This window comes from Aptenodytes forsteri, unplaced genomic scaffold, assembly GCF_000699145.1.
Source record: "Aptenodytes forsteri isolate BGI_AS27 unplaced genomic scaffold, ASM69914v1 Scaffold311, whole genome shotgun sequence".
Taxonomy (NCBI): domain Eukaryota; kingdom Metazoa; phylum Chordata; class Aves; order Sphenisciformes; family Spheniscidae; genus Aptenodytes; species Aptenodytes forsteri.
Window position 1 is genome coordinate 411,389 of NW_008795860.1, and position 22,698 is coordinate 434,086.

At 42.7% G+C, this 22,698-nt stretch overlaps 1 protein-coding gene across 1 annotated transcript in view; it reads left to right on the top strand.

Moving 5' to 3' along the window:
* GAS7 (growth arrest specific 7) overlaps positions 1-21,397 on the top strand; it is a 64,976-nt gene extending 43,579 nt beyond the window's left edge. Inside the window, exons 7-14 of the mRNA XM_019473313.1 lie at positions 4,823-4,897; positions 7,619-7,711; positions 8,168-8,246; positions 12,402-12,530; positions 14,560-14,683; positions 17,163-17,242; positions 19,621-19,719; positions 20,454-21,397. Coding sequence (XP_019328858.1) covers positions 4,823-4,897; positions 7,619-7,711; positions 8,168-8,246; positions 12,402-12,530; positions 14,560-14,683; positions 17,163-17,242; positions 19,621-19,719; positions 20,454-20,567 — 793 coding nt within the window. The 3' untranslated portion in view covers positions 20,568-21,397. The remainder of the gene's footprint in view (positions 1-4,822; positions 4,898-7,618; positions 7,712-8,167; positions 8,247-12,401; positions 12,531-14,559; positions 14,684-17,162; positions 17,243-19,620; positions 19,720-20,453) is intronic.
* The last annotated feature ends 1,301 nt before the right edge of the window (positions 21,398-22,698 follow it).

A 22,698-nucleotide genomic window follows, 5' to 3' on the forward strand; every position in this document is an offset into this window, starting at 1 on the left:
TTGTAGATAGTTGCTTTCATTTGTGGTTTGTTTTCTTTCTCCCTCTCATCTTTTTTTTAGTATTAGGGATATGGCAGCAGTGGAGAAATGCAAAGTCTAGCACAGGCAATACAGGTGGTCTGATACAGGAGGTGCAGAGTGCCCAGCATCCTTGTACGGTTCCTAATGCCTTTGACGTAGCTTTCACAAACAGCAAAAGATGGGATGTATAGCGATAATCTATTGAACAAGTTGCTGTTTTAACCCTGCTTTACAGCAGATGTGTGCAGACTGGCTGTATTTTTCTGAGTGCAAATCGGGCTGAACTGAGACAGTTGCCTCTATGATCCATGAAAAAGTGTGACCAGAGGATGCAGGTAGAAGAAAGGACCAGCTGGCAAAGGAAGAATACAATTGAGAAATAGTCTTGCTAAGCTAGAAGATGAGGAGAAGGCAAGCAGAATTGTGATAGCCGTGGCCAGGGAAAAGAGGAGGAAAGCTGCTCCAAAGAAAGTAATATATAATGAAATTTGACAGAAACAAAAGAAAGCAGCATTCAAGAGGGAGGGAAAGTTGGTGTGAAATGAGAGAGCAAGGAGGGAGCAGCTCTGGCACTGGGAAGAGGCATGTTCGTGTCCTCAGTAGAGGAAGAAGTAGGCATGTTATAGAAGAAAAGACAGAAAAGATTCACTGTGTGCTGGAGACAAAGAAGGTTTGGAATTGAGTGTGAAGAGGATCTGGATGGGAGTTATAAAAAGATGAATATATTTTTCTTCTGTTTGGAACAAATGATTCAGGATTGCTCTGTGTGGAAAAGGAGGAGGACGGTGTTGAGCTGGAGAGGTTACTCATGGAAATGAGAGCTCAGGCCATCAGGGGAACCTTTACATTCCCAGCTAAGAGGGAAGAAGTACTGATAAGATTTTCTTGATGACCATCAGGTGGCTCGGGGAATGCAAGACCACGTTTAACTAGGGGTTTTCATGTCCAGAAAAATTCTCTCCATCTGTACAACCAGCCTTCTGCAGGTGAGGTTCTGGCAGCTAATAAAAATAGCTTTAAATAGGAAGCTGGGACGAGACACAGTAACCAGATTTCTTCATCAAATAACCAAGAACTAACTGAAATTTAGTTTATCAAGTAGGTGCTTTTAGAGGAGCTACTTGTAAATAGTAATCTTAGAGTGAGCAATTATGTGTTCATTCAGTTCTTGTTGACAAAGATAGGGTTATAATACAGACTTTGAATTTTAATAAGACAGACCTCAAGAAAGAGAGGAAATTAATTAGTAAATTGACTGAACTGAAAAATCAAGGATGTAGGGGTGAAAGAAGGAAAGAATTACTTTAAGTCAAAAGTGGAAATATGGTCCAGCATTTGCATTCAAGTAAGCACTCCAAAACAGCCAAGAAAATCTGCAGGCTGCCCTGAATAGCATCAGTCTCTCCAAGTATAAGAAGTAGTGTTTTTATTAGCAAAAGAACACTGTCTTAGGCTTTTGGCCACTCACTTTTTAATTGAGCTGGGCTATGCTTAGAAAATCTAAAATAAATAGCAGATTATTTAACTACATGAAAAGAAACACAAGCAGGAGAAATGGCTGTAGTGAGTCTGATGAAGGTCTGTCTAGCCCACTGACTTTAATCTGAGCATGGCTGTACTGAGCACAAAAGAGGAAAAGAGCATGAGAGTCTCTGTCCTCCCAGAGGACAATAACCAGAAGTTTGGGGATTTCCAGAGCCAGAGTTTGCCTTAGGTCTGCCATGTTCAGCAGATACTTGTAAACATCTTCCACTGTTTGTCTAATCCTTTTGAGTCTTTATATTTTCGACCACTGCAACAATTTGTAGCAGAGTTCTGCAATTTATGCACTACAGGAAAAGTAATTATGCTTCTGTTGTCTGATAATTTCATTGTTGCCTCCTAATCTGGAGAAATAGTGTAAAAAGACTCATAGTCACTGTCTTCATGCAGTGACAGTTGTGTAGACGGCTGTCAGATATCCTCTATCACCTTTTCTCCGTGTTCCCCGTGTTGTCTTAATCTATTTAGCTTCTTCTTGCATGGTAGTCACATCAGATCATCTTTGCCTCCCTTTGTAGCTCTCTAGTTTTTCTTCATCCATTATAACATGGCGTTGCTGAAAGTATTTGAGTGTGGGCACACAAAAGTACTTTAAAAAAAGAAAAAGCATAAGAGAGCAGGGAATAAACATCCAAAGAGCAACTAGAACTAATAAAGTCAAGACAGTATGGGTCAAGATGCACTTAAAACCTGTAAAGCTTCCAACTACACAGGGAGTGAAATTCTGAAAGTTTTCAAACAAGTTAGTGGAAACAAGAAACTTAGGGGTTTTTTGGTGTGAAGCTGGAGTAACTGCGAAACAGCAGTGGGGATTTCTGGAGGTAGGCTCACAAGGCTCAGGAGTCCCTGTGTACTGGTGTGTTGGTGTTTCACAGTCACCACAATCCAGGGTTTTTAGGGTGTTTATATCGGCCAGGGCCAGGAGGCATATTTTTTTCCCTCTTTGAGGTATATCTTCATCTTGGTTTTTAGCCTCTTTTGAGGTATCTAAGGTGTTTTGGCCACAGGTGATGACAGGACGCCAGGCTGGGGTGGAACAATTTATGTCTTATAATTGGGGCTCTTAATAACCAATTCACCTTTTTATTGTTATTTTTTATAGTTATTCCTCCTTGCCAAGGCAGTCTGCCCTATTAGTAGTGCCATATACCTGCAGTACAAGTAACAGTTGAAATCCCAGAGCCTGGGCCAAAGCTGGGACCGGTGAGGACCGCTTCCATCGAAGCCAGTGACTTTGCATTTAAGGTGCCATGCTTAGGACAGGCACTGATGGCAGCAGATGTACTGTGTCTTATGTGTGATGGTGAAAATCATGAGGCTTCCTTTTGTCTTGTTATGTTCGATACTTCCCCAGCTACAGCAGTATCAAGGAAGAACTTCACAGGGTTTTCAGTTCATTATTTTCACAGCAAACATTTATGATGGAAAAGTTATTCCTCTGTTCATGAGACAAAGGACCAAAACACAGATTCTGTGTGGGTCTGTCTGTATGGGCAGCTCAGAACAGTCAGCAGACCAGCTAGCACCTTTGCACACCTATCATCCACAAGTAAATCACTCAAAAGCATCCTTAAGCCAAAATCCAGCAGGAATAAAGTTGTGTGGTGAAGGATGTAGACTAGAGTTTTGGCTGGGAACTCCTGGTAACTGAGGCAAAAGCAGTGAGCCCTGGCTTTGGGCTGGACACTTAGGTATTTATCTCAGCTACATTTAAACATTTGCATCTTCATTACAGTTGTCCTGTGCTCCCTTTCCAGTCCATAGAAATTGACACTTCTGAGACAAGATTAGTCTCATCCCGAAGGAGGTATTTAAAGTGGGTCAGGTGAAATGTGCCTGGATAAAGCCCTTTTCATAGTGAGGTCCTAACCACAGTGTAGCCTTTGGTGCTGGACAACTGTATTTGTTGGTCTTGCTACAGCAGACTGCAGCAGGCATGGGGAGCTGGCTGGTTTTGTTCTCATGGGAGGGGGAGCAAGAGGACCCCCTCATGCTGGGTGAGGTCTGTAGTTGTACTGTGCTGTACCAAGCTGGGTATCACCTTGGGCCTCAGCCAGCTGCATCCCACAGAGTGATATCCAGATTATATTTTCAGCAGCCCAGAATAGCAGACCCCTCTTAGCTGGCTCAAGGGACCCCTTTTGTCTCGAATGTGCCACGTGTAACAGTGCTTGCTCAACTAGCTGCTGCAAATGGGCATGCCAAAAATATCCCACCTTCTGTCTTCTCACTGGAAGGAGATGGATTTCAAACCAGGTTTTTCCCCTGCTTGTATGTAGTTAGCACAGAATCAGGAGTTGCTCCACCTGCGTGCCACTCAGCTCTCTCTTGGAGAGGCTCTGTTGAGTAAGCTGGTTTGAAAACCAGCGAATAGCCAGTTGTTTGCCCTAGTTGGGATCATGTATACCTTGCAAATGTTTCACTAGAAGAACTCAGGGGAGCTGGAGATGGGTTTTGGGCATAATGCATGTCACCTCTGAACGAGCAGCTGCTAATTCCCTTCCCTGCTGTGCAATCAGCATTTACACTTGTCCCCTCGCTCAATAGCTACACTTGTTCTTCTCTTTGCAGCCATTCCCATAGTGGTTGTGTGCCCACAGCTTCCCTTTTCTGTCCCCCCACCACTGGCAAGCTCAGATCCTGTTCCTGTTGTGATGCTGCTGAGTGAATGGAGAGAAGGACAGGGCAGTGGGTGGGATGGGTGAAGGGCAGGGGCTGCACCACCACGTGTTGGTGACAGAAGCCCCTGCCACATCTTCACCCGCTTTGTTGTCTGTAACGGGGATCAGGAAGCATTCGGTGTCCCTAGGAAAGGTGCAGTCCAGCACCCCAAACCTCATTTGGATTTCTCCTGTATCGCTGCATTCCTTCATCTTCACTTCAAGGATGTGCAACATCACGTTTAGCAGCAGACTGAAACACATGCTTCTCAAGTGAACCCAGTTTTGCAGACAGTCCATGTTGCACAGTAGAAACACTTTGTCCTTGTTATTTGCTGTCCAGAACTGTAGCTTTTTCTTCTAATTTTATCGCGCATGCTGTCCTGCGTATATCCCTGCTCTTGCCATTGCATTTTTAGCATATGGAGGGGAGAGATGGATTCTGAAACTGGTGCTGCCAAGCGCTGGAGACTGAAAGGAAAATTCCTGTGGCAAGATCTGTTAAAATGCAGAGAATTTCTTTAAATTATGTGTGTGGGTTTCTGCCTTAAAGCTTACTTACTGCTGTCTTTTTATTTTCTCTGTGTGTGTGTGTGTAGGATAAAGATTGAGGAGGAATATGCTAAGAACCTGTCCAAACTGTCTCAGAATTCCTTGGCTGCTCAGGAAGAAGGGTAAGTGTGTCTCTGTGACTTTTGCAGAAGACAACAATTTTAACATAAAAGGCATTCCTCCCACACTGGTACATGTATTTTTCCTGAGCTCTCCTATTGAGTAGAGGTTTATTTAGCTTGGCATCCTGGGTGTGTTGAGGAAGGTAGAATTGCTTTGGAATATTTTTCTTTTGAAGATGTTCATGGTAAATTTTTAGGAATATCTGTATAAAACCTTGCATTTCCAATAATGTGGGAATGCTATCCTTGTTCTAGCCAGCACTAGTTCCTTTAGGGATTAGCATGTATAAGTACTAAATTACTTTGAATATGGAAGAATATATGGAATATATATACTGCTGATAGTAGATCCATAAAGTCAGGCCAGTAGAATTGGAGCAGCACAGACAGAGGGAGGAAGAAGTCTCTTCTCATCTTGGGTCTGGCCCTCCAAGAAAAGCAGCAGGTTGTCCCATATTTACAGCATATTCACACTTTGGAAGTTATTAAGAAGGTATTAGGCAATGCACTTCAGACTAGATTGTAATTCTTTGGTAATAATGAAAAGACACAACTCCTGAAGGATTAGAAGTTGTTAGCTCTCTCTGTTCTGACACAACCCCCCTAAGCACTGAAAGCCAAGGTTGGAAATGACTGTCTTCACCCTAGTTCTGACACAGTGTGTTTCTACTGGCAGTGAAGCTCCACGAGGTGTTTGCTCAGCTTCCAGTAGGCAAGGACAGAAATTGCAAGAGGCTAACTGGGCTGTTACTTCTCTAAGCACCTACACTGATGATAGTTTCTGTTCTTCTTTCCCCTTTAGGGGTGGGTGTTAGCCTCCTAAACTGCTTTCTTCCACATCCTCCTCCCACTTTCTCCTACCCCCAATAGGAGAAGGGGGGAATGCCTGAAAAAATGAAGGGGAAGGAAGCTAGGGGAGAGTAGATGAAAAGAAAGGAAATGAGGACCGAATCATAAAAAATCTTGAAGTAGGGAACTGAAGGGGACATGGAGCAGAGTGCAGGGAGCTAGGAACACTGCCTGGTGGTGCTCTGCCTGGAGAGGTGGCAAGATGAGGGAATGGAAGGTGCTGTGGTGGCCAAATTGGCTAGGACCAGGAAGAGGCTAGTGAGAAGATCCTGGTTATTGGTGAGGCCCAGGAAAGGGAAAAATTCCATTTAAAAAAGTGAGGGAAGAAGAGCAGCCAACAGGAGGATTTGAAGGAGTCAAAAGTGGAACTGCAGCCTAACACACTCAAAGTAAACATTCACCATGGTCTTCCTCTGATTTCTGAGAAGGTGTGAGCTGGGGGATCCTGTGAACTGCTCTGTGAACACACCAGTTACCACTGCTGGTTTCATACTCCACAGAACATTTTCCAACTTTGCTGTCCAGCAGTCTATGGAATTGACACAAAGTATGGGCTGTCCCTCCAGGGTCCTCTGCCCTCCTCTGGTGGTAAGAAGACCCACCATCATGTATATGAGTGCGACTTGAGGGTGACGAGATGGGACCTATTTGTGGTATCAGGATGGTTCTGTCCAAGTTTCTGTGAGTACAGTGCTGCTGCACGTACACAGAAGGTGATACAATCCATGGTCATTTAAGTCATTGTGGTTGGATAAGAGATGCAGAAGATGCTTAGCAGACTGAAATGCCTTCTTTACTTAAATAGATCAGATAAAATAGTACCAGTGAGAACTGGACAGTGGGTGGGGACCTCAGGGTGGGACTAGGGAAAGAGAAGAGTTGGGAGCACTTACCTAGGTGAAACAATCTCAGGTTGTTTAGCTGTGATGAACACCATACCTGAGGACTCAACTCATTGGAGCAACGTCAGAAATTACAGATCATTATTTTGAAATTGCAGATGACAGGCAATTTTTCGGGCTACCTGGAAGGGACAAATATGACTATCTTTGAAAAGGGCGTGGGGGAGAGAGAGAAGGAGCAGGGAAATTGTAGATCAGTCAGTTTTATATAACCTGTGCAAAGTGGTAGAATAAACCATCAAGCTTTCTAGAAGCACTCAGCGGAAAACTAAGGTGATGAGCAATTATTGTGGATGCATACAGAACAAACAATGTCAAATCAACCTAAATTCCTCTGGTGATGGAATAACAGAAGTCATCAGCATCATAGCTCTTATTTTAGTTTAGCTTTTTGCAATGAGAGATTCTTGTAGGCAGGCAAGAGAAATGTGACCTAAATAAAGCCTAAGGTGCAAAACTAGGTAAGAAATCATACCCGCTACTTACAAAAAGTAAAGTGCAGAAAGTAGCTATGGAGTGAGATCCCATAAGGTTCGTCCCAAGTCCAGATTTTTTTCAGTGTTTCTGTTAATGACTTATGATAGAATAAATAAGGGGTTTACTGTAGTCAGAGATGAGACAAAGCTAGGAGGGATGGTGTGTACAATTTGAAGAAAAGATTGCAATTCAGAATTACTTTGTTAAACTAGAGAAGTGAACGGAAAAAAACTAAGATGCATTTCAATGAGGACAAAGTACCAGGTTTTATACTTTCACAGGATGTGAAAGATACAGTTACATAACAGTTTGTGGGAGAAGGATCTGGCTATAGTGAATCACAAGCTTATTCGTCAACAACTTCACGCTGTTGTCTAAAAAAGCAATCATACTGAGATATGTAGAAGAAAGAGTGCCTGATACAAAATAATCTGTTACCAGTTTAGCAACTGGAAGACTTCTGCTGGAAGATGGCGTAGTTTTGGTTATGAAGCATTAAGAGGAATCTAGGCTGTTGGAGAGGGTCTAGAGGAGCGTACCTAAACTGCCGTCGTCTAGAAAATAATTTGTCTGAAGGAAAAAGAAGGTGGAGAAAAAAACCTCTTAATTTTCAAATACTGAAAGGCTTCTCCGAGGAGAAGTAGAATAATCTGTTCACCAAAGGTAGGGTGTAAAGTAGAAGAGGCAATGGGAAGACTGCATTGGTGAAGATTTATTTTAAGGATTAGAAAAGAAAATCTTGGCTATGGTAAGGATAAGATACTGAAGTATCTTGTTTATGGGGACTGTGGCATCTCTGTAACTGGAGATCGTTATGAACAGTGTTTTCAAAGATCTGCTACATACAATGCCAGTATAATTCTGCCTTGGTCACAGAGATCGGTTATCTTCTTAGATTTCTGCTATCACTTTTCCGTGATTTTGCTGAGCATGATAGGGTACAAAGCGTTGTACCATATCTATATGACACCATCTGACAAATCTCGCTGGGAGGACGTGCAGAAGACAGAGCATTGATCATTGTCGCTCTGTGTTCTTTCAGCACACTAGGAGAGGCTTGGGCTCAGCTAAAGAAGAGTCTAGCTGATGAAGCAGAGGTTCATCTCAAATTTTCTTCTAAGGTAAATAGTTCTTCCTTTTGCAAAGATTTTTGCCCTGTAATTGATGTGGATCTTCCTTCAGTGCTTGTTAGTGGGGAAAATATACGTGCATATGGTACAAATTTAGAAGAATTAATAAGTTGGTGAACAAACTTACTGAAACTCTATCCATTCTTCCTCCAAAATCATAGTTTATTTAATCTACCTGTTGACTAAGTTAAAACACATCTAGCCTTAATTTTTCATAAAAAAGAAGGAAAACTGATTCTAGAGGTTATTCACCTAGGGCTCTAAGTTCCAGCCTGTTCAAGTAAATTTACCTAGAGCTTGTACGGATTACTTCTGTAGAGGAAGAAATAAAAAATAATATTTGCCTTCCCAACAAGAATCTACTGTATCTGTCTGGAAGGAAGAGAACCAGGACTCTGACTTCTTTGTATTGTTAGCCTGTCTGAAAAGCGCACTGGGAACTTGCTTCATGTTATTTTTGGATCTTCTCTCAAGTGGTGCCCAAGCAGATTTCTTATACAAATTATGGTATTTATCTGTTTTTTTCCACCACATGTGACATACTCTTGCGTCCTGTTACATTATGTTAACCTCTGTGGGTGATCAGGTTCAATACAGTGGCAGATATCTCAGCACAACAGCCATGTTCTGGAGGAAAATTATAGCTCTACACTGTTTGTAAGCGATTATGCAGAGGTTACTCAGGCAACCAGCCGCTGCCTTGGTAACCCACTGCTCTGCTTCGAACTTCTGCTTCAGGGCTGTAATTAGTGAAATACTTTTTGCTCCCCGTTGTCCTCTCGTATTGTTTTCCAGGAGGAAGAAATGCACCCTGGAGTGGTTTGTGCGTGTAGGCAGGCAATGTATAGCGGTTCTTTCATTATTTTACTTTTCTTTAAACCCTGCACAGAAACTCCTGTAGCATCCTCTGAACTCTCCTCACTGTTCCTGTACCTGCTTTGGGAGTTCCTAGTTCCGGCTTTCTTTTATTAAGAGAGTATGCTTTTAAACATATTGATTATTGCTATCAGAGAAGTTATTCTTAGAAGTAGTAATTATATTTCTCGTTGATAGTCAAAGGAAACCAGTCAGTGCTGACACAAAGCAGTCAGTACAGTGCAGAGCACACCAAGAATATTCGAACATAAACACCAGCCATGACGGCATTGAACAACTTCTGTGACAGTCCTTCACAGCACTGTTACATTGGGGGTCATGAACAGATCGGAGAAGGTGACAGCCCTCTCATGGCACTCGGAACATAAAATATTATTACACTACTAATGCCTGTACAGACTGGCATGGCAGCTGTAGATACATGCACACGAGGAATCCTTCAAGAAGGCCATCATGGCACTGAACCTCTTCTCCAGCTATTGGATTATCCCTCACTGAGCTCCAGGAGGTGAGTTCTGCTGGAAGAGAAGGTGCACACATGTTGTGCTAGTTGAAATCATGGTGGGCTGTCCTGGGTATGATCGTGTGTTACCAGCCATTCTGGAAATGGTGCTGATGGAGCAAAGGAAAAAATAAGTACTTGTGAAATCAGAGGAATTTTTGAAGTGTGGTTTCTGATAACTCAGCTGTGTAGTTTCTCCAGCATCTAATACTGTGGTTAACCCTATGTCTCTGTCTTTCTGCCTAAGTCTCTACCATACTGGTACAGAGGTACAGGGTCTCTGTTCTATACCTGATAACTTCTTTTAGGAAACTTCTTGAGATTTCAAGTCCTTTGTCACATCTCACCCATTCAGTGATGGGTAAGTGTCAGAGTTGTCTGTATACACTGGTGCTTTAAATCTCTTCATCTTAGGAAAGTAGTTTATGGTTTTTTCATCTATTGCATGCATTCAAAAGTCTTTTAGCAAGATCTTCTAGCAAAAAAAAAGAAAAAAGAATAAATATGGCCAACTATAATGCAACATTTAAAAGCCTGGGTCATTCACATGTGAGTATTTTGATAGCTTCTGGTACCTCTTGCAAGGTGGAAGTTCAAGCAGGATAATGATGCTAGAGGAAAGATGCTTGCCTTCACTGAGAAGTCCGCCTCTTTGATTCCCAGAACACAGAACTGGAGAAAGCAGTTGCCTTGTTTACATTTTGAGCCTCCTGATGATGCATTTCCCATCTTTATGAGGATCTCAGAATTTCCCGTCCCACACAAACCATGTGAAATAAACAAATATCTTTACTTTCTATTAGGCAAGTAGAAATACCAGTGAAATGCCCTCCTGTTTGGTGTGTCCGTGCCCCTGGGGATTTTTATAAGGGTTTTCACAGCAATGCTTAGTTATGTCAGGTGAGTCAGGTTGCCACTTCTTCCACTGAGGATGATTGACTCATGTTGGGTTGTTTACCCAGGTTAATCCATTTATGAATGGAGCAGTCTGAAGGGCATGCAGACTGTTTAGCTACTTCAAACTCCGTTGGACACAGACCTCTCTGTCAATTGTAATATATTGCTTCTGGAGTTCACTGAAGCCACCCTGAACTTCTCTCTGTTCCAGTTCTTGTTTTGTTGAGCATTGACACATGCTCCTGGCACAGCTATCCGTTTGTACCTCTGTTCTTGAGAGAGCTTATCTAACCATGCTGGACCACAGAGTTGTGAACAGGTCTTTATTAGCTTGCCTGGGGGCCATCCTGATGAGACTGTCATAAAAATATTGTCCAGTATTTTCTAGTCCAACCCCGCCAGTCAGAGCAGGACTATCACCCACAGTGGATCAAGTCAGCTACGTCTTTGTCTAGCAGAGTCTTGAATATCTCTAAGGACAGAGATTTCACAACCTCTCTGGTCAACCTGTTCCCGTGCCCAGCTATCATTCTGGCGATTTTTTTTTTTTAAAATTACATTTAAACTCTCTAGCAGAGTCTTGAATATCTCTAAGGACAGAGATTTCACAACCTCTCTGGTCAACCGGTTCCTGTGCCCAGCTATCATTCTGGCGATTTCTTTTTTTTTTTAAATTACATTTAACCTGAACCTCCCAATACTCAGTTGTCTGTGTGACGTTGCCTGGCCCTGCAAAGAAGAATTTGGCTCTGTTACCCTTGCATCTGACCTTCAGATAGCTGTAGGCCTTATTAGATCACTGTGGTGCCAGTCTTCAACTGCCTAAACAAGTCTTCATCTGCTTTAGGCTTAAATAAACCTCTCTAGGATGTGTGCTGTAGGGCCTTGGCTGTCTTTGTAGCCTCTCTCCATTAAAAGGCTGTACTGAGACTGAATGAAGTTTCCTTCTCCATTAAAATAGCACTGGAGAAAGGTTGAAAATACTTGCTTTCAGGGACTATTTGTTACTGCTCCACTGTGGGCCATGTTAGGTGATTATGGACCCAACTCACCTGCACTGATGGAGTCCGGCATCCCCACAGGAGGGACGATAGCAAGGAAGTATTTGATTGCTTCTAGGGAGGTGAAATATCTGTATCCTTTCAGAGTACACTTCCTAGATGTCAAAACTGTGTATCAGAAGGCCAAAGAGCAATATGATACAAACTCTATCAGAGTTGAGTATTACCAACTGTCAAGTCCTGCTTGTAAGAGATAAGTCACATGTGCGGTCTTTATGGATCTCTCCTGAGTTCATTTCAGTGGTTTCTTGCCACTATTTAAAGAGTTTCAACTAAATATTCAGGCTTCTCTTTAGGCTCCCTTATACTTGACAGAAATAAATAAAATGTGCCCTTATTGGATCTCTTTTCACTATACAAGAAACAGACGTGTCACCATGGTCCACTGACTGACCTTATTGCAGTCAGGGTTAGTGGCTTTAGTTTGTGTACTTTGGTGTTTTTAAGCAAGTTGCATCAGTTAGGCCAGAATCAGAGCACCTCAAGTAGTGCTCTGGATATTGCCTGCAGTTTGATCTTATGTGTAAGAAGAGAGAGATGATTTAACAGGGAGAGAGGAAGACAAGATTTCTGTCCTTTTGCTCCCTTCAGTAAATACTCCCTTAACAGAGCTGTCCTGCGAAGAGCTGAGTTTTGCGGTAGCTTCACTCAGAGCTCTCCTGGGGAAGAGAAGTGTTGCTGTATGCCATTGCCTTTGGCTGCAGTGTGTGTATTGTTTCCTCTCTGTCCTGAGCTCTGCTCAGCAGAAGAGCTAGGAATTACTGCCCGGCTCCTCATTATTGCCATTTCTTCCTTTGTTTTCATTACCAGCTTCAGAGTGAGGTAGAGAAACCCCTGCTCAACTTCAGAGAGAACTTTAAGAAAGACATGAAGAAGTGTGACCACCATATTGCAGACTTACGGAAGCATCTGGCCAGCCGCTACGCAGCAGTTGAAAAGGTGGGAGCAGAGAATAAACTGGAGAGTTTATGAGATACTGCTGGTTTGGACAGAAAAGCAGCTGCCCCTTTAAAAGTTTCTGCTCTGCCACAAAGAACCACAAAGGTTTCTGCTGAGTGCTTTCTGCTGTTAGTTATGCTTTGCCAGGCCCCTGATGTGGTTTGCTGCTTAGCTGAGATTTGGGAAGCTGGCTACATCCAGGGCTAACACATTACTACTGAACTGGCTTTTTTTTTCATCCTCCCCTTCCCAATTTGGGACAATATATTTCTAACACATTGATGAAAATACTCCTTGCTCGTGTGCATCTGGAAGTCACGTATATTTCCCTCAAAATTTAAAAAACCTTGCCTTAGAATAGCAGCAGGGTCAGGCCAAAGGCTCGCCTGGCTCAGTATCCTCTCGTGCAGTGGCCAAAAGCAGATGGCCAAGGAAGGCAGCTCGAACCTGGCACGGCAAGTCACAAACCCTCTCCCAGTTCCTGTTTTCTGTGCCTCACAGCAAACATCCTCACCTGAAAAATGCAAACGTCAGCAGCACCCTAGCATCAGGGGCTGTTTTAACATGAACATCCAGTAGGTAGCTGAGGTTGTGATTTAGGGAGAGTTATACCCACAAAAAGTGCTCTCTTATCAGCAGCTGGCAGGAAACGGAATACCCATACCTCGGCTGCCAAGATGCTTGTGCCAAACGGTATCCTCATGCGGTTTGCTCTTGGGTGTAAGTTGGAAAGGAAAATACCGTGCTTAGTCAACCCAGAAGGTTGTTTGGGCTTTCATTAAAGATCAGAGTGCACATGAGAAAGTTCGCACAGGGACAGAATTGTTGCAGGATACACAAGGTTATTAGACTGTATGTATGTAGGGAAGGCATTTTTCTGCAAAACAGTAAGTTCTTCACAGTCATACCTGCAAAGAAATACAGTCCTCAGTAGGAATATTGAAAAGAATGAATTAGAATAGCCTTGAGAAGAAGGAATAAAAAAAGGGAAAAGCTGTGTCTGCAGTGTGCCTGATGAAGCACACAGCTTCTCACCAGATTGCTTTCCTGCAGCTCCCTCTTGCGACCTGCCGAACCAAGTACAGGGTCTTTAAAACTGCAAATTGAAAAAATTCAAGTAATGCCTCAAGAGCACTGTAACTTGCAGGCTGGTGTGGCTGTAGAAAACTGCAAGCTGCTAACAAAATATGATCATCCAAATTTAGTTTTAAACAATATAACTGGATAAAGAACAGATGTGACCTATTTTATAATAAGTCCGTGCAAAACAAGTTATTTTTATTTTATGTATTTAGGCAACCTCAGGAAATGAGGTGACAGCATGCAAATGTGGTAGTGATGTTTATTTGTTAAGACACTTTACTAATTTGCCTGTATAAGTTCAGTAATGATACTGATAAATCAGGTTTCAAAAGCCTGAAGAACTTTAAAGTAAAGTAATTTAAATAATCAGTTGTAACCAGGTCTCAGGTTCTTGATTTCTGCAGTACGAACTGCTGTTGTCATGAACCTGAATTAGTTTTTCTGAAATAAGTCTAAAAGTTCCTATTGTTAGAGTTTCTGATAATTGTATATTGAATCCAGAAGGTACTTCAAAATAAATTTTATAAGATACCTGAAGTTCTTTCAACAATTTAGTTCCTAAGAAAAGCAAATGGAAGAGGTGTCTTGGTGATGCTGGTTAAGACATTTGGAAGAAGCTCCAGCTCCCCTTTCTTCCAGAAGTAGTGCAAAAATTACTAAGAAACATGAAAGTCTGATGATGCCTTTTGTACTGTGCCTTTCTAAGAACCTATGAAGAGTTCACATGCTTTTGTGATTTGTTGGTGACAACTTCTATAGGGTGGTAGGACACTTCTTTGAACACCACATGGTGTCCTAAGAACTTGAATCCCAGTTAGGACCCAGTTGTATGCAAAGTCCCTGACTTCTTACTGACAAATACTTGTATGGAGGAGTCATAGATGGCTGAAAGCAGCTGGCAGCTCTTTTCCTCTAAAACATGTGACTCTTCTTTAATTACTCCAAGGCCCGGAAAGCCTTGACAGAGAGACAGAAGGATCTGGAAATGAAAACACAGCAGCTAGAGGTGAAGCTCAGCAACAAGACAGAAGAGGAAATTAAGAAGGCGAGACGGAAGTCCACTCAGGCGGGTGAGTACCTGTGTCTGTCAGCACCTGGAGGCGAGCGCAGCCCCGCGGATGGCAGGAACAAGATGGGATGCAACTGCCCATCCGCCCACGTGGTTCTTGGTTTTTAATATTGTAGCTACAAAGTCAAAGTGAACCATGCTACAAATCTGTTTGGTGTTAAATCCTCAGAAGAAACAAGCTCAGTTTTTCCAAGTCAGACGTCACAAAATGATGATTTTGATAATTGGGGTGAGAACAGTAAAAGGAGGGTGAATTGTCCTTTTGTTTTGTGAAAGTGTGCTGAGATAACAATGTTTGTGAAACTCTTCGAAGTCAGATTCAAAGAAGCTCAGCTGAGGATGTTTCTTCCTTAAATCATAGTTCTTTCTTTGGTTCTTTCCTAAATCACAGTCACCCACAACTATGTGGGTGCCTATTATGCTTCCTATTACTGTCTTTTTCCTTGAAAGTGAACTTCTTGTCTTTCTTCCACTGCTACTCAGTGATTAAAATGATTTCTGTTCAAGGGATACTGAGGATATAGTAGTGTGGGCTGTACTGTATTGAGGACACAGCTACTTGATGTGACCTATGCATGTTTTACAGAGGCTCAAGCCACTTCTACAGGATCCATCAGGAACTGTCTCTCTTGAGATCCGCAAAGCTGATATGTGCAGCTCTGTTAGTACCTGTACTGAAAATATGTTTTAACTAGGGCTTCCATGTTTCATCCCTTCATAGGTCCATTCCTTGGCAAAGTGGTCCTTCATAGTTCTGAGGCTTTTAAAAATTCAGGATAGCCTGTCTGTGTTTTGAGGAGACTGAGAAGAGTCATTTGCAGTGTGACCATGTGTATAGGCAACCATTTGAGGAGAAACAAACGCTACATGTTAGTGACAGGAGGCTCCATGAGAGATGCTCTTTATCTGTCTGCAAATTCACAGCCTCTCTGTGTTCTCTTGGGTCTTCAGAAATTGTAATAGATATTTATTAAACAAGCAAGGGAGAGCTGAAGATCAGATGAGAATAACCCAGAGTTTGGTGTGAGTCTCCCCATCACTCTCCCCCACTTTCTGCCACTGTTAGGGTGTGTGGCAGGGGAGGACTTGCCCTATCCCCGCAGGTAGTCCCACCCAGCAGCCCAGCTGGGGTGCTTGCGATGCACACAGCAGCAGCCCATAGTGATCTGGCTTTGAAATGAGGCCTGCCGCAAGTGGACGATAGGACTAGAGAGCTCTAGACCAGAGCCCTTCTACAATCCCACCTGTTACTGGTACGTGGCGTTGCTTTCTGCTCCTATGGACTGTTCATGTGTTTCATGGCTTTCATGTTCCTGGCTGTACAGTGGCTCAGATTCATTCGGGTGGGTGGAGGATAACCCCAAGTCAGATGGCTTCTGAGGAGCCTCCTGGAGTGTGGGAGCCATTATTTCAGACTTGTCATGTCAGACTAGGCATCCCCTGTCTGGGTGGATAAGCTTATGGCCGAGCTTTAAGCCCCGAATCCTGGTTTCTTCATAGAGTTTGGTTGCCAGCCCAAGTTCTAAGTCCATGAGAGACTTCCAGATGCATTTACTTCTTTGACACTTGTTTGGTCTATGGAGTCCTGTTCTTCAAGCTTGATTTGTCCCCAGTTTATGTATAAAGACCTTTTTGCACCTAAAAAAACAGGATGAATTTGAGCCCTGAACTTAGGCATCAAACCATTAGGGAAAGCGTAACTGAGCCTCGTTTAAAGAAGAAAGAGAATTTACTAGTCAGAAAGCAGTAATCCCCGAGACATGCCTTCCAGATTTTCCATCCACCTTTCCCTCTCTGTCAGAGCAGAGTCCTGCAACAAAGAAAAAATTGAAATAATCACAGCTTACTGTGTTACTGCCCTGAACATGGGAGGAAGCCAGAGCTCGACTGGAATCGTGCATCTTCAGAGGCTGGAGAATGCATGAGTGTGAAACTGGGTTGAGGTTGCAAATAAGCATCCCTCGATCTCAGACAGCTTGAGCCTGACGCTTCGCTCCCGATTTAAACAGATCCGTCTTAGAATGCAGTCTCACCTACACTGCTACCCTGCAGCTCAATAACTCATTATTATTGATTTCCCATTTTAATTATTTTATTTTTCAGATATAACTTTCTGTCTATGACCTTTTTTTTTTTTTTTAACTGAAGTAACTTGCTTTCATAGTTCTGGGCATTTTGTAAATGTTAATGTAAATTTTGTAAATGTCTTAATGTTCATATTTTCCTTTCAAAATCTTGTCTTTTCCCCCTCATTCTTTCTCACCCCAATCACCTGATCTTTTACCACACATCAAGTGCATGTATTTTGTTGAAATTTTGTTGCACCTAACAAATACCATGTAACAGAACTGCCTTCAGCTCCACCAGGACTGACCTTCAAACCCTCTGGGTCTGCCTGCAAAACCTGAACTGCAATTTCCTTCTAAGCTCCCTGACACGGGCTAGAGAAGACTAATGTGTTGCTATCTTGATCTTTTCAGGAGATGACCTGATGCGCTGCGTGGATCTTTACAATCAAGCCCAGTCCAAGTGGTTTGAGGAAATGGTGACCACCACTCTGGTATGTAACTCTGTGTAGCATCTTGCATGTATAAGATTCCAAAATTGTAATAGCCTACAACATTCGTCACTCATAGCTAGTTACAGTGCAAAGCACTGGGAAAAAATGGGTGATAAATCTCCCATTGTATTGCCCATTCTCAGTTCTAAGAAAAACTCATATCATTAGGGGAAGGAAGAAATAATTGTTTCTTTGCAGAAGGCATTAAACCCGTTCAGGGCTGCTTAGGGACCAGAACACTGGAATTGTCCCCAGGAAGGGTGAAGTAATGCACAAGGAAGACATGGAAAAACATGTGATACATCACTGAATCCATTTATACATTAATGAATTTTTGTATTCCATGAGTTTACGATTTCTTTGTGAGTATTGCCAGCTCAGAAGAGGCATGCTTTAATTACGTATTGTTCTGTTTCTCTGAAGATAACACAGCTCACAGTATTCACCCTAAGGGCGTATACCTTTGGGGTTAGTCACCAAGATGCCAAGATACAGCTTTGATGTGCTGTATTCCTTGAAATACTTGTACTTTGCCTTTAGGGCTCCTCCCTCATGTCATTCCTTGGACCCTTTTGGATAACAGCCAATAGCTTTCAAAAGTGGGAGATGAAAGTGTCTTTTGCATGTATTTTTCTCATTGGATAAACACAAAAGTGTAAACTCCTCCTAATAAGAAGCAGGGTAATAAATTGCTCAGCACTTGGAAGTGTGTCAGTGCAATATTTAAACTGCAGTAAATAAATAAAGGCAGATGGGTGAGTGGAAAACCAGGAGGCAGATATCTTCCCAAAAGCAGAACAAGAGAGAAAAAGTTGGTTGTTCCTTTACATAAGGGATCTGATTCTTCTCTCACCTTCACTGGTGGTTTTTCACTGATGCAGATGACACTGGCCATCAGTGCCACTGTGTCCCAATACGGCCAGGTATATGTTAGCTGCATATTTGCTCCCGGAGAAGTACGACTCAGAAGTGCTCTAGTAGATAGCTCAAGAGGGACGTCATAGCCTGCAGGCTGCACAGCAGGTTTGTCAGTTATGAAACTCAGGCTGAGGAGCATTTGAAGGTAAGTCTTGGTGTACATGAATGTAAAATCTAAATTGAAAAACAGTCTGCATCTGATCAGCTCAGATGCAGATTAGTTCATATGCAATACAAAGTCGAGAGAGTCAAGGTCTGAAGATTTGTGTTTCCTTGCGTACCTTCCTCCCTGAAGTTTCTGGTGCAGATACAATGCATGTTCTGCGTATGGCCTGCTTACCAGCACTAGCACACCGGGTTCTGCATTCTGGTCCTGCGCATCTGTGCCCTAAGTAAGGGAGTCTGAGTTCAAAGTGGGCCATTTTTTCCATAAGGGCAATACATCAACCAGCAACAGTAATAGGAGCTCAGTCTATTTCAGTCCTGTCCATACCATAGCTCCTTTGTTCTTCTTCCTCCCCAGGCAGGTAGTCTGCCACCTGAGATTTTTGTGCTGTAATGAAGGATCTGTTTCGCAAAAGACGTTTAACAAATTGCAGATAGCACAGGGAAGGCAATGTAGCAGCCTGCCTGCTTGTATGTGCTCAGTTTGCATTCCACCATGATGGACACCAGAAATGCCCTCTGAAGGCAGGTTTTTTAAGATTTGGCCACACTGATGTCCCTGTGAATACAGAGCTTTCTAGTAAAACAGCGAAGTCCATTACAGTATATGTCTTTAAAGGCAGACTTCCATAGCATGCTGCTTCCACTGCTGCTGCTCAGATGGACAAGGAGGGACTAAATGCAAATTTTGGGGTATAATGTCAGAATCCAGGAGAAGAGGGAGGCAGAAGAAATCAGGAGGAAAGTTGGAAATCACCTGCCTTTTCAACTAAAGGGTTGCTGGGGTCTGCTTACTGCCAGCTGAGTGAGGTGCAGACTTGTCCCAGCTCATCATCTGCTGAACAGATAAAACTGCTCTTACAGGTGTCTGGCTAGACCGAAGGCAGTCAGGCCCTCTGAGCCATACGCCCCAACGTGGTCTCCTGCTTCCCCAAGGAACCACTGTAACTTCTGGAGCTAGCAACAAAGCATGCAAAGCTTCTTGCAGGAAACGGATTCCCTCTTGCTTGCAGCATCCCTGAAGACAGTAGCTCCTCTCTGTGCCTTGGTTGTCTCAGGTTTGGAAAGGTTTCGACCTTCTTTTCTGTTATTAGGCTCAGGCTGAAGTGACTTCTGTTGCTTGCTGTCTCAGATTCTCTGCAAATCACAGGGATGTGCAACCACAGAGTTCAGCCCCAAAGCGTGACCCTGGGGTAGTATTGCACTGACTGGCAACCTTTCGTGTGTCATCCTTTCTCTGGGCCTTCAAGCTCAGCTTCCAAGAAAAATATGGACTTGTTTTTCTTCGTGTCCAGGAGCTTGAGAGACTAGAAGTTGAAAGGGTGGAGATGATTCGGCAGCATCTTTGCCAGTATACACAGCTGCGGCATGAGACAGACATGTTCAACCAAAGTGTAAGTCTGCTTTTTGTTTGGTCCCTTTGGTCTTTACTGCACTTCAGCTGAGCAGAACAGTCCCTATCCTGATCTGACTGATCTGTATCAAAAGGAGATGTGAAAAGTGTATGTGGTCAGCTTGTTAGTTTGCAGCAGTACTGTACTGCCACTCTACAGCCTTGCTCCTCCAAGACTCTCTGATCCTAGTTACATTTCATACTGCTGGATCACAGCTTTTTGCTGGGGAGACACAATGAATTGAATTACGTTTGGCCAGCATGAACCATTATTAGTTCTCCCAGCATGATGCACTACTCCTTGAGGTCATCTATTCTTGCAAGGAAGATGGTAAACAGTTTCACTGTTGGGGGAGGGAGTATATATTTTTTTCTTACTAAAAAACTGGCTAGTTTTCAAATATTAAAATACAGGGGATGAATGCCAACCTCAGTACATGGTTGTATTTGGTGTAAGGTACGGATTGCAGGACAGGAGTCAGAGACCGACTGGCCGATGCCTGGCATAGGAAGCCTGTCTCTGCTTGACGTTAAAGTCTGCCTCTTCTCTGCTTCCTGCTGCGAGGCTTCACATTCAGATCTGGCTGTTGTCCACCGAGTCTCACATACGTGCAGTTCTTACTTGTCTGCAAATGCAACGTAGGCGTGCCCATAGCTGCTCTACGCTTCAGAGCAATGACTGTCTCTGCTTGAAATGCGCCCTTGACATTTTGATTCTTGTTTTGTTCGTTTTAGACAGTAGAGCTCGTGGATCAGTTGCTTCGGAAAGTGGATCCTGCCAAAGACAGGGAACTGTGGGTAAAAGAACACAAAACTGGAGATATCCGACCTGTGGACATGGAAATATAGACTGATCTATAGTTGTATGTGATGAGTCCACTGAATTAACCAGGCTAATGTTTGTTTTTTATGGGTCAGAAGAGCATAGGGAAAAGGTTGTTCCACTACCAGACACCTTGTAATTTATGCCTGTATGGGCTCTCTCTGTTACATTTAGTCATTAAAATGGTCCTCATTGTGCTAAGCCTTAAACACCAGACATTCCAGGGTGAAGAAACCAGATGTGTGCTTCCCACCAGAGGTTCCCAATTGCACGCAGCTTCCAGAAGAAATCTGCTTTCTGGTACAGAGAGAGCTCTGTTCTTCAGTGACTTTGTGCTACATCCCTTGCATGACTATCTTTATACAGTATGTTAGAACAACCATGCAGTGAGCCTCTGGCCAGCAAGTAGATAACTGTTTGAACATGATGTAGGAGGCAAGGAAGTCCTGATCATGAATCCCAGGTCTGGCACTGACTGCTTTCGTGGCCATAGGCAAGTCAATTAACTTCTCTGGCTCCCCCATCTATAAAACACACGTATCTCACAGCAATGTTGTGCGAATACATTTATTTCATAAAACAGTTTCCCACCATGGCAGTGAAGTGATGGCCCTTCTCCCAAAATCTATGGAGAAGACTCCTGTTCTTCCTGTTTTATACTCCCTCTCAGGGATACATAAACCCATTATCATCATGATTTCTGTTCTAGACCAATCAATAAGGTTGAAAGTGTTACCATCACCGTTATTTATCAGGAAAGACTTGGGTGTGCTATACCTACCTCATTAGCTGTCTGAGTGCCCTCAATGACAGAAAGAGGTTATATACCAAGGAATAAATGAGATGTTCAAAACCTTTCCTGCTTATGCAAGGTGTCCTCTAACATTTTATTTGGGATCCAGATTTAAATTGCCCTTTGTTGGTTCCTTCAGGTGAATATCACAGCCTTTAGGTATTTTTAATTACCAAATTTGTCCAGCTAAATTGTGGGTTTTATCTTTTTAGAGCCTGATTTTCAAAGATGCCATGAATCTGTGATGCTAGATTGCATTAAATGTAGATGTAGGTGCCCAGCACTTCTGCACCATCAGATTCTTAACCTTAGGTTTTCCCTTTGTTACCCTTACCGCAAACTACCAAAAATTCAACACTGCTCTTGGCACATAGTGTTACATAGTTTGGAGACTGGTTTTGAAAAGGTATTCATTTTCTTCTCCTGCTGTTATTTCTGATTGATTATTCAGTGTTGCTGTTAATATATTTTTCAGCATTTCATACAATGCCAAGATTCTTAAGATTCTTGCTTTAGATCCAGCAGAAACCTTGATTGTCACCACTGTGGCCTTTACTCAGTGTTTACTGTGTTGTTATCTACAATTTCCCAAACCATACTGTTTCATTTGATCCACAGTTATGCTCCACTTTATCTCATTGTTACCATCCTTTTTTCCCCAGCACCAAAATTGCATCCTTCTTTTGTTATAGTATTATTCTAGGTTTTTGTTCACCATCCTCAAAGTGCTGTGATTAGATCATTGAGAATTAATATTCCCCTTTACAAATACAAGCTGAGACACAGAGAAGTCTTATCTGAAACACATTTTTAATATTGCTGCAGTGATTATTTTTCTGATTTTTTATTTCAAACTGAATTCTGTTGCATTTTCCTATTGTTGCCTTTTTCTCAGCCATCTCTTTACCAGTATAGATTCGTTCCTGTCTTGCAAATGCCTCTAGAACCACTTCTCTGCTGCGTCATCAACCTTTATAAACCTTTGCACGTTGGCAGGTGCAATGCCATGACCACTGTGTGCTCAGGATCACTGTTCCTGGTGTCACACCTCCCTTACTGCACTTCCATTACACACTTCTGAATTTGCGACTACTATTTTATTCTCAGTGTTGGAAGCATCCAGCGCACTGTTCCTGCAAAGACCATTGCAATACAAATGAAACATGGTTTGCCTAAGCGTCGTGTAGTCCTTGAGCTCAGTTAGAGTACGTACGCTTCCCTAAACTCCTCTTCTGCTGCTCAAGCAGGGAAGTTTCATGATGATCTATCTTTCTCAGTCTTTCTATTGATTCACTCTCTGTCCTGTTAAGTTTTTTGGCATACCAATGTATACTTTTCCTATCTCTACGATGCACTTCAGAGGA